Below are 13,623 nucleotides of genomic sequence, written 5' to 3'. Positions count from 1 at the left end.
TTGCTTTTTTCTCTTTTCTTCCACATGAATACTCCAAAGTAAACCACAATTGAATGGCATCACTATTAGCAAATATTTCATGATACTTTGGGTCAAATTTTGATGTATGAATAAGTTGGTTGCCCCACCCAAAACATTCAATGGGGTCTTTAGCTAGTCCAGATAATTTTTGGAGGTAGACCAACTGGTCCACATATTTCCCTCAGCATAATGAACTTTTCTTAAATATCATGACATTGTGTCCAATTATACTAAAAGCTAGTTTTTAAAGTGTGAGATTTAGCCAGCATGTATGTCAGGGACATCTCAGCTCTTTCTATGATAAACATAGTTTTACCTTTTTGCTCTTAGATTTGTCCTTGACCTCCACCTCTTTGACCTCTTCTTTAACTTCCTCTTTCTCTTCAGGAGGAAACTGTGGAGGGTAGCCATACTCCTCAACCTCCCTGGTTAACTTGTCTGCACAGGCCTTCAAAAAACAATGTTATTTTTCTATATACATGTAAGTCTTGTCACGTGACTCCGTGATTTCATGAAAATGGGTCCTCATCTCCCATTCAAATGCATAGAGATTTGTCATCAACATAGCATTGAGTTCAATGTTAAAAGCAAAATATATTTTTGTGAAAAAATACTGATAAAACATGACAAATATCTAGTTCTACCGAATAAAAATGTTAAGAATAGCATAGAAATAGAAGATTTTGCATTGAGATACAGCGTTTTCATTTCCCAGAAGTGAACAATAAAATCCAGACCGGCCTTCGTATTCCAATACGTTCTACATCTAAAATTCCCGAAGAAAAACTGAAACTAGAGCGAGACTTACAAATCCTATAAACATGAGTTGAAAGTTTCTAGATAAATCAGATAAAGAGTACAAAACCAAGCATAGCACCAATTTTGTAGTCATAAGATCATATTAAATGTCTGTGGAGTCTGGACTGCTTTTTCACTTTTGAATAAGTTTTCTGTGTTTATTTTTGTCTTCATATTTTATATTTTGATTGTGTTTTTGTCTTCTTTTCCATTGCTTTAATGCTGACTACTCACTACTGATTATGGTATTTAAAATTTTAAAAATGTTTTACAGTACTGGATTTGCACATGGTCAATCTTGTTCACCTACCTTGATAGGCATACCAGTACAATGTAAACCAAATGGAAACAGACACTTCTTCCCTTGAAGTCTTTCATAACCAACTGCAAACTAAAAAAAATCTGCATCATTAGAAAATTGACATCATATAACGCAATGATCAGTTACAATGGTATTTAAATGTCCAACTGGTATAAATATCAAACACGATTTTATGAGTCCAACAAATACATGTAACTGAAGAAAAAAGGGAAAATTTGAAGCTGATAAAATGCTTCAAATGATGCAGACTAATAAACAGAGGTCAACTTTGAACAAATGGGATCAGTTTTGACACAATATTCAAGCATGAAAAAGCTCTGAATTTAGATTGTGATTAAATGTTTGAAACAGTATAAGCTTCTGACAAGGATGTAAAGTGGTCCAAGATCTTAAAATTTCCAATCAAACAAGACACAAAAATAGTTGAAAATAAGTAAATTGCTGACCTGTTTTTAGCCCCTTATTCCTAAAGGTTATAGCAATAATCCTTTAAATCCATCAATTCTTCAATTTCATAGAGACTCAAACTATTTGACTCAAGTTTTTGCATAAATATCAACACAAAATTACATACCTCACATTTTGACAGAGAAAATGTATGACCTAAATGTAAGGTTCCATTCATGTATGGATATGGGAAAGTCACCATATATTTTGGTTGCCTGAAAAAAAAAATGACATATCAAATTATCATCATCATGTATACCATATACCAGTCATTTGTACCTAGCAAATTTTTAGAATATGTATATATATATCATTACAAAATGAAAGACAATAAAATCTGTAGTTCAAATGTTGTGAAACTAGAGAGTGTAAATTCTGTCCATCTACATGTACACGTACCTATATACTTTCAACTATTATTTCTACTGTACTTAAAAAAAAAGTACCTTAACTAGAGTAACCGTAAACAATGTAATATTATGTACAATGTAACTTTAAACAATGTAATATAATGTACAAGCACTTATAATTGTTTGTAGTAGTAGCACAAATGACGAATGGGGATGAATCTTCAAACAGACATACAAACAGAATTCTCATGTAATAGGGACGGATTGTTAGCAACATCCAACACATGTAGATCCTCCGTCAAATCATTAATGACTCAAAGTCTTTCTGTCATAAGTGAAACATGCAGGTAAGATGTGGTTGTTTGAACTTATCATGCAGATGCACATCATTTGTTACAGGAAGTCTCACATATTCCTCTTGGTCAACGCATCAGTAATATAATGACATAACAGTGCTTATCAACAAAGTAAAAGTTATATGAATATGGTTCAGGTGTGCATTTCATTTCAATGAGAATTAAAAACAGAGGTTTATAGTTTGAAAAAAAATGCATTCATGACAAAAATCATTTCTTAATGTTTTATATGTATTTGCATAATGGGGTACATATAAAAAGAAAGAGGAAGTAAGAACCTTCTATTCAAGGCTAGCCAGGACATTATATAATTGTACCACTTCTCATTTCAAAAAGACTAGTTTTAAATAGCTTCATACTTAGGGTCATTGGGAGCATCTTCCTCGAACACTCTCTCTCTTGCCCACTTCTCCTGAACCTGCTTCTCTATGTTCAGTATTTCATCTAACTTGGCTGTACTTTTTCTTTCTATCTGGGGCTGAACAGTGCTTTCCTGTCTGTCCATCCTGAAAATTATCAAGAATAATTTGTTTTAGATATGTTTTCATGTGCATAACTTGCATTAAAAATAAGATATAATGCTCACAAAAAGTCATGGGGTTTATAATGCAATCAAAATATCTGCTGTTTTAAAAAGAAGGTCCACAGAATAAAATGTTAGCAAAATCAGGTCTCTAGCATTCCATTGTCTACATTCCCTGGTAAGTTAAATAAAACTCATGGAAGATCCATCTATATTGTGCTACCAACTAATTTGCTTTCAAATTCATTGAAGACCAGGAGGATATTTCAATTGCTCACATTGTTATATCAACTCCAGACTTAGTCCGAGATTGCTGTAAGTCCAACACCTTAATTGTCAGATATTATCCCGTGTTTCTGATATGGGACGAGCTTAGACATCCCATGGCCCAGCTTGTCTGGCAAATCAGCCATTAGATGTAGAAGCAATCTCGGACTACTCCAGATTATGGCACTACAAGAGATCCATTCATTTATACTCAAGTTGCTTTCCAGACACCAAATATATCTATGAACAACACAACACGGACACAACAACAACGTGATACCATTAATCTAATGCATTTTTTAAAGGTGGTATAAATACCTCTCGACCTTCACTTTAGTGACAGAATATGCAGTGTGCATATGCCGATATGGTATTATGGAAGGTATTCCCCCTTTTTTTCATTTTTCTGTGGAACAGTACATACACATACCTCACAATTTGCGTTTGTTGTCGACTTGTGATTTCTGATAATGTAATTCGTAACTGTTTGTTTATATACAATCAAAATGATGATGAAATCAAACGACACACATGGCTGTCAAATATAACTTGGGGAAAGACCACGTTCATAATTCCGGGGGAAGATAAAAGATGGAAGCTTGCCCACAAAATTAATCTCGCGTTGATTTGCACTATAATCTAAATCATCTTTTTTTTTATCATTAATATTTTTCGTATTTTAAATGTTACTATTTTTAAATTGGAATAACTATAGTTTCTTTTATTTCACTGAAATCACATGGCGACAGTTGCAAATGAACACTTTATCTTAAGGCTATGGACAAGATATGGCCAACTTTGATGAAAAAAGTGGCATTGTACCATCTGTAACACCTTGGGGAAAGTGGTGGCAAACATTAGAAGAAGTTCATGTTGAAATATCTGTACCAGAAAATACGAAATCGAAAGAGTTACTTGTTAAAATAACAACAAAATCCATTACAGTAGTTCTCAATGGTCAAGAAATCTTAAGTGTATGTATTATTTTCTTCCATGTTCTCACTGCAGCACCTGCATCGTAGGTTCAAATTTACAACTTTCCAATGTTGTCATTGTCATCTCACTCAGATAATCATTCCCATACTGTTCTGGTTACACATTTAATAGTGTGAGCAATAAAAGGCATTCTTGAATGTACTTGTCATTTTGCTCCGAATGACCTTTTGATGTTGTAGAAACAATGCAATTTTTAATTGTGACGTCATTCATCTTTTAATCAAAGGAGACTTCAGAATGAAAACAAAGGGAAAACATAATCTGGAGTAGGCATTGATTGCATTGCCCACATGTAAATCAGCAAGCACAGTGAGCGTTTCCTACCTCCAACCAGGCTACAACAGTATTAAAAAAAACCTTAGGTATATGATTAAGATTTTTTTCGCAAGTGCAATACTTACAAAGCTCAGCAGCAAGCAAAATAAATAATTTTATTTGAAAATCTGCCTTGTTAAATTATGGGAGAAATGTTTCAAAATTTTTTCAGTGAATGAGTTAAAAATTTGTTTTTCCTAAATATTCCCCCTCCCTATCAAAATGGTTGATGACTTATACACATTTCGCCATACTCTACCATTTCTTTACCCTTAAGGTATAACATCCTGTTTAGTCTTAGAGAGTCTGATTTATTCATACAGGCAACAGAAATATTACAGTTCTCCACAGATGGTGGAAATATTTTACACATATGTGTATCATGTGACATAAACAAATTCAGGTGCAATTGACAGTATAAATTCCAAAAAGAAAACATTGCCTTTCTTATCGTAGAAAAGCCACATGGGTGCTTTGATTTGGATAATACAATAAGAGTTATATTTTTTCCGAGTCAGGTTAGGTTCTTGACAACAGCAACAGTAGAACAGCAGAGATTCATGTACACACATCCCTGTTTTATCCTGAACTTGTTAAAGAGTAATCAAGGGAACCAAGGTTGTAGTGGTAATCAAAAGAATGTAATCCAGGGACAAAGACAAGACATGGAAAACAGACATACACAACAAAGAACAAATGTAACAAAAATCATATATACAAAGTAACAAAAGCAAATGAGCAACTTGGACTCATCTAGAAACTGGGAGCATGGACCAGGTGCACTGGTAGGGTAAGTGTTCTCTGCTTTTCTAGAAACACCCACTGAGTTGCTCATAAAAAGTAAAGTCCAGGGTAGAAGAAAGAGGAAAGGAAAACTTTGACACGTCATATTCACTTAAACAAAATTAAAAAAAGACTTGAAATCTATCAGAAAAGGTGAAGTTATTTTAACTGATATGTAATCTTAACCTATATATTGTGGCCGGACGGCCTACCTGTGTTGTAGTAGGTAGTGATATTTAAATATCAAGTTAATTGACTTGGCTAAAGGATTAATTTTTAAGCCAAATCGGTTCATCGCTGGCTTGTCACCGAGCAGTCTAGGGTTCAATCCTCGGTGTCGGAGTATAATTTTGGGAGTCAAATCATGCTGTCCCGTTACATTTGATGCCCAACTAAAAAACCCACAGGGTTTGGTTTAGCTTTTGAGCTAGTGTTAGAGTTGTTTGTGGTACGAAGACTCTTAAGGTAGGGGAATTGTGGCAGGACGGCCTACCTGTGTTGTAGTAGGTAGTGATATTTAAATAGCCATTTAATTGACTTGGTTAAAGGATTAATTCTTTAGCCGAATTGGTTTGCCCCTGTCTTGTCACCAAGTGGTCTAGGGTTCGATCCTCGATGGTGGAGTATAATTTTGGGAGTCAAATCATGCTCTACCGTTACATTTGGCGCCCAACTAAAAAACCACAGGGTTTGGTTAGCTGATGAGGTAGTGTTGGAGTCGTTCATGGTACGAAGACTCTTAAGGTGGGGGAAATATGGCAGGACGGCCTACCTGCGTTGTAGTAGGTAGTGATATTTAAATAGCCTTTTAATTGACTTGGCTAAAGGATTAATTCTTTAGCTGAATCAGTTTGTCGCTGCCTTGTCACTGAGCAGTCTAGGGTTTGATCCTCGGTGGCGGAGTATAATTTTAGAAATCATGCTCTCCCGTTACTATATTTTTATTTGTTTGATTTAAGAAAAAGTTTAATTTTCTCCATAAGGACATTCACTTTTTGTTACTTCGGAACATGCCTCTTTTTCGTTGGTATATTAGGGAACCTTAAGGAAAATTTTATGCTGCAGAGCTCACACTGCTTCATGGTGCTCCCTTTTATTTTTGTCAATGGTGTCCACAAGTGTAAATACAAAATGTACATTTATTTTCTGTGATTAAGGCTAATTATCAGGTTAACTGTTTTTATATGACCTATTGTCATTTGATGAGTTTAAGCCACAATTTACAGGTGAAATAATTTTAAGACTTTTGTTTCCTATATTTCAGGGTGACTTATTTGCTACAATACATGCAGATGAAGCAATCTGGACCTTAGGTAAAATGTCAGGCTTATAGTGTAGAACATTTGAAATCTTTACATTGCAAAAATAATTGAAGCAAGAAATTCAATTGTGTACAAAGTTTAAGTCTTGCTTAACCTACATTTATTGTAGACTGTAGTGGTCTATATGACTTTCCTTCCCTCAGTCATGTTTGGGGTTCTGGATGAACCATTCAGCCAATTCTGTTTAAACATAAAATTAATTAGCTTTTTGATTTAAAAAAAAATGGAATGTTAGGGATACATGTTAAAACCCTGATCAACTTTCTCTTATTGTGATTTACATGTATATATTTCTGTTTTTATGTACTAGCATTTTCCCTGGCTTAAAAGGTAGAAGTACAGCAAATGAATATTACAATGTCTTAGTGGCATACTGTAGAATTTCATTTTATAGATCGTGCTGAAAGCCTTGTCATTAAATCTTAGCATCAGCTGCTTAGCATAAAATACTTTTACATGTTTACATGTATTTTCTTGTTGAAATTAATATATTTCATGTTTATCTTCAATATGGAAAAGATATTTTTTAGCAAACTTTGTGTTGGTTTTGACTGTTCTCTTCCTTATACATGTTCATGTATTGAAAAGTGTAACTGTTAGTCTGCATACTTGTAAATACATGTTGCAGGACGAATGCAAAGTACTATGTTCCCAAAGGTAGCTACATTTGTACATGAAAATGGTAGATAACTCCAAAAATTACTAATTTGGGAGTGTGAGCTTATGTTTATTTGGGAACATTTCAGTTTTTATCTGTCTCACATTATCTTCTGTTAGGGAATATATTTAATTCCTACTTGCATATATAAGTGTTAGCCTGCATAATTATAAACAAGGCGAAAAATTCTATTGCAGGAGTTCTGTTTTCTGTATTTGATTACATTTAAGTCCTACATGTATATTTGTACATTGATAGAGGACAAGAAGCTGGTACATGTGTGTCTACCAAAGAGTAGGAATAAATCTGATAATTGTTGGAAAGCTTTACTGAAGACTGGATATGAAGTAGATCCCGTTACTTATGATCAAATGGAACAGAAAATGACATTGGAAAGATTTCAGTTGGAGGTACAAAAAATGCACTGTAAATTCACGAAAAGTTTAATCTTGATGAATTTATATGTATGGGGTTCAAATTAGTGGGATGAGGTCAGGGACCCTAAATTTCTGACCATGGACCTTTGAAATTTCATTTACACGAGTCCTAGATCTTCAGTCTTTTAAAGACACTTTATTTAAGACTTTAATGCATTGTATTTTATTGTGTAATATTAATTTAAAACTTAAAAAAAATTCCAGGACCTTCAACTTTGAAGCCCTGCATACCTGTTTATCCTCTCACATTTAGTGGGATGTCCCCACAGTATGAATGATAAAATGAATTCTTCCACATAAAAATATAAGATCTATGGGAGGTTTTTGGATAAAATTACTACATTTTCTGTGGGAAAATAGGAAATAATTGAATTTTTAGTTTAAAAATTTGCTTTTACATAAAAATTTCCCACATGAGACAGTGTCGATGGGGGAGAATATCCTACATGAACTTTCCTAAGGTTAATGGGTATGCCTCGTTGTACTGATTGCACATTGAACTGAGTAATCGTATTATACAATGTAACACCGAGGCTGGGATTGGGATTTTAGGTATAAATTACTTCAGGTATTTTTTTTTTCAAGGAGATTAAATATTAAATTTCCACACCCATGTCACATTATTAGTATATTTTTAGATGTAATGTTTTGTTTTGGGTGTACTTAAACCATATGTTAAAAGTTGACATGGCTTTGATATTTAAACTTTCTTCACAATTCAGAGACAGTGTATCACTTAATTTAATATATAATTAGTCCATGTTTTTTTGTGCTTTCCAAACTCCTGTTCACTGTTTCAGAGAGAATATGGTGATATCATGGAAAATCAATGAAGACAATTTTTTGGTAAGATTGAATAGCATTTGTCAACATTTTCTTAGGTTTATGGAAAGTTTTAAGCAAGAAATAAATTGTACATGTATTGAGTTAATATGAAACTTAAAGTAATGTTGAATCTAGGGGTCATACTCTCAGTATTACCAATAAAAAGGATCACATAAATTTTGAAAGGTTTGAGAGAACACGGATATCAAAGTGTCACATCTGACCCTATTACTGTATCTCCACTGAAATATTTTCTGTTTTTTCATTGCTGCTTAACTTGGTACTTGATCCAGGGGGTTTCCAAGGGTTATAACCCTCCTTTTTGGAAAACTGTGTTAATTGGGGTCAAAGTTTGAACAAACATGCACAAATAATAGCTTTGACTTGACCCTGTCATTTTTTAAAGGTTATTACCTTGTTGATTACAAAGCCTTTGTGGCAATAACCTTGTATACAAGTACATAAGTAACATGCACAGTTATATGTACATGTAGAACTTGTAGTGAAACTACAGCTAATGGTGCAAATCATATTCCCTGAAACAGTGAACTGACAATATTTTATACTTGTTCATTTGAATTCATCATTAACATTGGAGTTAAAATTAAAAAAAAATAATTTAATTTTAGATATGTATGTATTGATGATTATTAGTAGTTTATTACATGAAGTTCTCCAGTTATGCAGTTACAAAATGTATGGTTTTGTTTTTTTAAGTGTATATTTTGTTGCAGGGAAACATAACTTATTTTCATTCCATTATGTCTCCTATTTTTAGCTCACCTGGCGCGTTATCATCACTTTGTATCCATCGTCTGTCATTGTCTGTCGTCATTAGCTTTTTTCAAACATCTTCTCCTCTGAAACTGCTTGACTAATTGGAATGAAAATTGGCATGGTTGTTCCTTAGGGTATCCTGCACAAACTGATTGTTTAAAATTTTTCATTGATTGAAAAACATGGCTGTTGTCACTAAAAATAGAAAATAGGGGTGAAAATTTTTGGCAAAAAACTCAAAAACCTTTGAATTTAACAAAATTCTGAGAGGAAAGTGAAATTGTTCACCATCAGAAAACGGACCTATTCTGAAATTTTCAAAATGATTTGTCGCCTGATGTAGGAGTTATGGCCCTTTGAAACAGATTTTTTTGTCGTATTTCGTGTGTACAAGTTTTGAAAATCTTCTTCTCTGAAACCATTGGATAAAATTAAGGAAAGTTGGCATAATTGTTCCTTAGGGTATCCTGAACAAACTTATTGTTTATCATTTTTCATCGATTGAAAGACATGGCTGTCGTTACTTTTGACCGTATGGGATAACAGGGCATAGGGAGACCCATGCCTAAGTTTTTTCCAGAGATTCTACAATTTCCAATATTTTACAGTGCCTTAGGTACCCAGTTGAAATTACTGCATTCATAAAATTATGCTCTTTTTCTGCCTTTTTTTTGTCAAACATGGTAACAAAGCATGATACCTTTACTTATTTGGTTAAACATGTGAATGAGGCAATATTTACCAGACGAGTGATTCAGGCTCTTTGAGAGTCTCTTGTTAAGTATTAAGTACCGATTGTTACAAAATGTTTATTTTTAAGAAAACCATACATTCATCTCCTATGTAAAACAACCAAATCAAGAACAATAACTCTGTGCCAATTTTATAAAAAATTGTATATAATTCGTATCTCAAAAGTACAACCCAATGACACACTAAGATTGTCTATGTGGCCTGTTACAGTATCTGAATTAGAGATAAAGGTGAATTGGTGGGTTTTTGACATGCATGAAGCACGGGACACCTTCTGTCTCATTTTCCTAAATATTGCATCTTTTTACAGTATTTGTGAATGGTATTTTTATTCTATATTGTAGAATCCAGGTTTTGACTTCAGTGGTGCAACTATATCAGGAAACTACCACAAAGGGGGACCTCAACTCAATTAGAATGATATTATTTATTTTATATACAATGTATATCTATATTTAAGACTTAATTTTTGTAGCACTTGTGAAAAATTTAATATATTAATATTATGGAAGAGGAACTATATTGTATGAGCTGTAAATGTGAGCTACGTAGACCATACATATTGTGTAAAGCTGATGTTTGTCTGTCTGTAACCATATGTATCCACTGTTTTTCTAAGGGTACTAGTTTTGGAGCTCATCAGAATGATCATCCATACACTGTCTGTAGGTCTGACTTTGCACTGTTTGAACAAGCTTGGACAGCTGACGAGGACTTGAACCTTCTTGATATTATGTCAGATTGTGGATATGGAAACTGGTCTGATGTTGCCCATAGACTACGAACAAAAACTCAAGCAGAATGTCAGTATCACTATAATAAGTGCTACATTGATAAGCCTCATGATGATTTGCCTCATTTTGTCGAGGCCGATAGAACGCTTTTCCCTCAGCCAATCGTGTACAAATTGTGTGATGATCCTCCACGTTATCCTGAAAATAATGAATTAAGTGGCTACATGGCAGGAAGAGGAGACTTCATGGTTGAATATGACAATTTTATGGAACTTGAAGTTAAAAATTTAAATTTCGACACAGGTGATGACGAAGAGCATAAAATGCAGCTTGGTGTTGTAGATGTGTATTATGACTGTTTACAAGAAAGATGGAAGAGGAAAAAGGTTGTACGAAACTATGGGCTTATCAACATACCAAAGATACAAATAGCAAATCGTAGATATGGTTACACGATCAAAGATCTAATTGACAAGCTACGAGTGTTCATTTCTCTATTGTCTCCATATGAGTACGATAAATACATTGAATCTCTCCATTACGAAAGGCAGCTGAAGAATGACATTAAGAAGCTCCAGTGTCGGAGAGAAAATGGTCTTACTACACTTAAACAGTGTAAAATGTATCACATTATGTCCTTGCGTCGTAATGAAGCAAGGTCAAAAAGACATCTTATGGGAGACTTGCTGTCTCATATGAAGGATGAAACTGCTTGTCAAACATGGCTACATCGTCAAGCGGTCCTAGAAAACATTTCTAAAGGTGGAACAATACCCTTACCAAATGTACCTAGAAAATCAGCTCCCCCTCTTGACATTTCAAACCTGCCAGGGTACACAAAGTTGTCTGAAGCTGAACAAGAAATTTGTGCTAACATAAGACTGGTACCAGAAGCTTATATGGAGTTTAGAGATTCTCTTATTAATGAGTGCAAGAAAAATGGCTGCTTGAAACTTGGACAAGCTAGATCCTTAATTAAAATTGATGTTAATAAGACAAGGAAACTTTATGATTTTCTTCTGAGTACAGGGATGATAAATAAAGATTAATAGATTTTTTTGTTTTATTTTACTATTACAATGAAACCAGTCAAAACCAACCCCTGAATTAACTGAAAACCTGCCTACGCCAGACAACTTTTGAAGTTCCATTTTGTCAGTTTAAATGTATTTCGAACCTGGATAAATTGTACACCTGTCCAAACCGACCAAATTCTATAGTCCAATAGAGGTTCAGTTTAGAGAGGTTTTACTGTATACATTTGTTTGGACTAAAATTCATTAATCAGCAAATAAAAATAAATAAAACCAAGATCATACATCTAACAAATTAAAACAATAGTGGCTTACAATGTTACAGGGAAATTTGCTTATTTTACATAAATTTACTTTCTTGTGGATAATTGCTACATTGTATGATGGCATTGTGTTTATATGTTTTTTTAACAAGAGTTATTTTTTACTCAACTATGGACAGATAATGATAAAATTCATCGTTTTGAAGTGTGTTACTGAAAAAAAACTCACTGAACAAAAATCCCAGGCCATTCACTCCCTCCTGAAGATAATGGTCTGTGTCATATTCTCAGTTGCTCACTAGCTTTTCTCCTTTGAAACTATTGGTAGGACTAAAGCCAAAATTATCACATTCTGAATTGTATGATTTTCATTGAGTCCAGTTTGTATGGCACCTTATATGAGTGTTTGTCCATACGATAACTTTTAGGTTTTTATCTTGAAAACCAAAAAAAAATGGTATTTTATAAACCTTTAAATGATTTTATGATCTACAAGACACTCATTTATATCAAACTTGAATAATTACAGAATATTATATAGGAGTTACTGGTCTTTAAAATGGAAGTTCAGTAAGCTTTTTTTCTGTTGATAATGCTCATCAGGGGCAAATCCAGGATTTTAGATTAGGGGGCACACAGTTAAAAAAATTTTTGGTTAAATTTTTAAAATATTCTTATAGAGTGAGTGCAATGTAGATATCTTTTGTGGTAAAATTAGAAGGAAATTACAGTTTCAACCTAAAACCGCCTTAATCTACCCCTGACAACCCATGCTTTGCAAATATTGGGGGGGGGGGTGCCCCCGCCTGAATCCGCCCTGTAAATCGAAATTGTGTAAGATGTTAAATTTTTTATGTTGTTTTTTATTTTCGTATAGTGAAAGAGTAATCAAGGGAACCAAGGTTATAGCGGTAATCAAAAGAATGTAATCCAGGGGCAAAGACCTGACATGGAAAACAGACATACACAACAAAGAACATACAGTAACTAAAATCATACATACAAAGTAACAAAAGCAAATGAGCAACTCGGACTCCACTAAAAACTGGGAGCATGGACCGGGTACACCGGTAGGGTAAGGGTCCTCTGCTTTTCTAGAAACACCCGCCGAGTTGCGGTCCGGGGTAGAAAAAAACGAGGAAAGGAAAACTATGACCCATTGAATAAATCAGTTTTCATGGTGCAGATGGATACACCATATCGATCCATGAGTTCATGATGACGACCATAGAACTTCTGTAGTGATGACTTTAATCTTGTAGCAACATAACCCTGTTTCAGAAGCCTATTTGTTAGAGTTCTAGTGTGATACAAAAAGTCTGCGTAGTTTCGGCAAGCTCTGGCATAACATATGAGTTGTGATATGGACACTCCATACGCAGGTGCTGAAGGGATGTTGCCACAGATGAAAAGAAAGTTGACAATTCTGAATGAAAAGTCATCACGTTTGTCATAAAGATTGGTCAATAGTTTTCCTTTACCATCAATTTCTAAGTGTAGGTCAAGATATGAGGCTGACTTCACAGTGTCTGTAGTATCCTTTATCTCAAGTTCTTTTGGGTAGATGCGATGTATCAAATCCCCAAAATTAGGATTGTTTAAAGATAATACGTCATCTATATAGCGGAAACTGAGATGGAAG

At 34.0% G+C, this 13,623-nt stretch overlaps 3 protein-coding genes across 4 annotated transcripts in view; 2 read left to right on the top strand and 1 right to left on the bottom strand.

The window, feature by feature from the left end:
* Positions 1-3,666, bottom strand: part of LOC148610428 (leucine--tRNA ligase, cytoplasmic-like) — a 29,283-nt gene extending 25,617 nt beyond the window's left edge. The window contains exons 1-5 of the mRNA XM_088543256.1: positions 3,515-3,666; positions 2,654-2,800; positions 1,716-1,803; positions 1,130-1,210; positions 338-469 (exon numbers count right to left, since the gene is read on the bottom strand). Coding sequence (XP_088399382.1) covers positions 338-469; positions 1,130-1,210; positions 1,716-1,803; positions 2,654-2,799 — 447 coding nt within the window. The 5' untranslated portion in view covers position 2,800; positions 3,515-3,666. The remainder of the gene's footprint in view (positions 1-337; positions 470-1,129; positions 1,211-1,715; positions 1,804-2,653; positions 2,801-3,514) is intronic.
* Positions 3,667-3,819: 153 nt separating this feature from the next.
* Positions 3,820-11,738, top strand: LOC148610427 (nudC domain-containing protein 2-like). 2 transcript variants are annotated; one of them, XM_088543260.1, is made up of 5 exons: positions 3,820-4,058; positions 6,443-6,491; positions 7,417-7,568; positions 8,396-8,441; positions 10,295-10,433. In XM_088543260.1, the coding sequence occupies exons 1-4, from the start codon at positions 3,873-3,875 to the stop codon at positions 8,426-8,428; spliced, it is 420 nt and encodes a 139-aa protein (XP_088399386.1). In that variant the 5' UTR covers positions 3,820-3,872; the 3' UTR covers positions 8,429-8,441; positions 10,295-10,433. The 2 variants fall into 2 exon arrangements, with proteins under 2 accessions (XP_088399386.1, XP_088399385.1); XM_088543259.1 differs by lacking the exon at positions 8,396-8,441 and having other exon boundaries at positions 3,821-4,058; positions 10,295-11,738.
* LOC148610426 (transcriptional adapter 2-alpha-like) lies at positions 10,456-11,738 on the top strand. Its single transcript, XM_088543257.1, has one exon. It carries the CDS (start codon positions 10,456-10,458, stop codon positions 11,731-11,733), a length of 1,278 nt encoding a protein of 425 aa, XP_088399383.1. The 3' UTR covers positions 11,734-11,738.
* Positions 11,739-13,623: the final 1,885 nt, after the last annotated feature.

This window comes from Perna viridis, chromosome 8 (assembly GCF_037379345.1).
Source record: "Perna viridis isolate PV_CMFRI_1.1 ecotype Kerala chromosome 8, ASM3737934v1, whole genome shotgun sequence".
Taxonomy (NCBI): domain Eukaryota; kingdom Metazoa; phylum Mollusca; class Bivalvia; order Mytilida; family Mytilidae; genus Perna; species Perna viridis.
Note: the sequence above shows the minus strand (reverse complement) of the source record. Positions and strands in the feature narration are given on the sequence as shown.

What these genes read in the sequence shown, in the direction of transcription:
- LOC148610427 (XM_088543259.1), top strand. Translation starts at nt 3,873, where the DNA reads ATGGCCAACTTTGATGAAAAAAGTGGCATTGTACCATCTGTAACACCT. An exon ending in ATGGTCAAGAAATCTTAAGT is followed by an intron (nt 4,059 to 6,442) that starts GTATGTATTATT and finishes CCTATATTTCAG; the next exon opens with GGTGACTTATTTGCTACAAT. An exon ending in TGAAGCAATCTGGACCTTAG is followed by an intron (nt 6,492 to 7,416) that starts GTAAAATGTCAG and finishes GTACATTGATAG; the next exon opens with AGGACAAGAAGCTGGTACAT.
- LOC148610426 (XM_088543257.1), top strand. Translation starts at nt 10,456, where the DNA reads ATGGAAGAGGAACTATATTGTATGAGCTGTAAATGTGAGCTACGTAGA.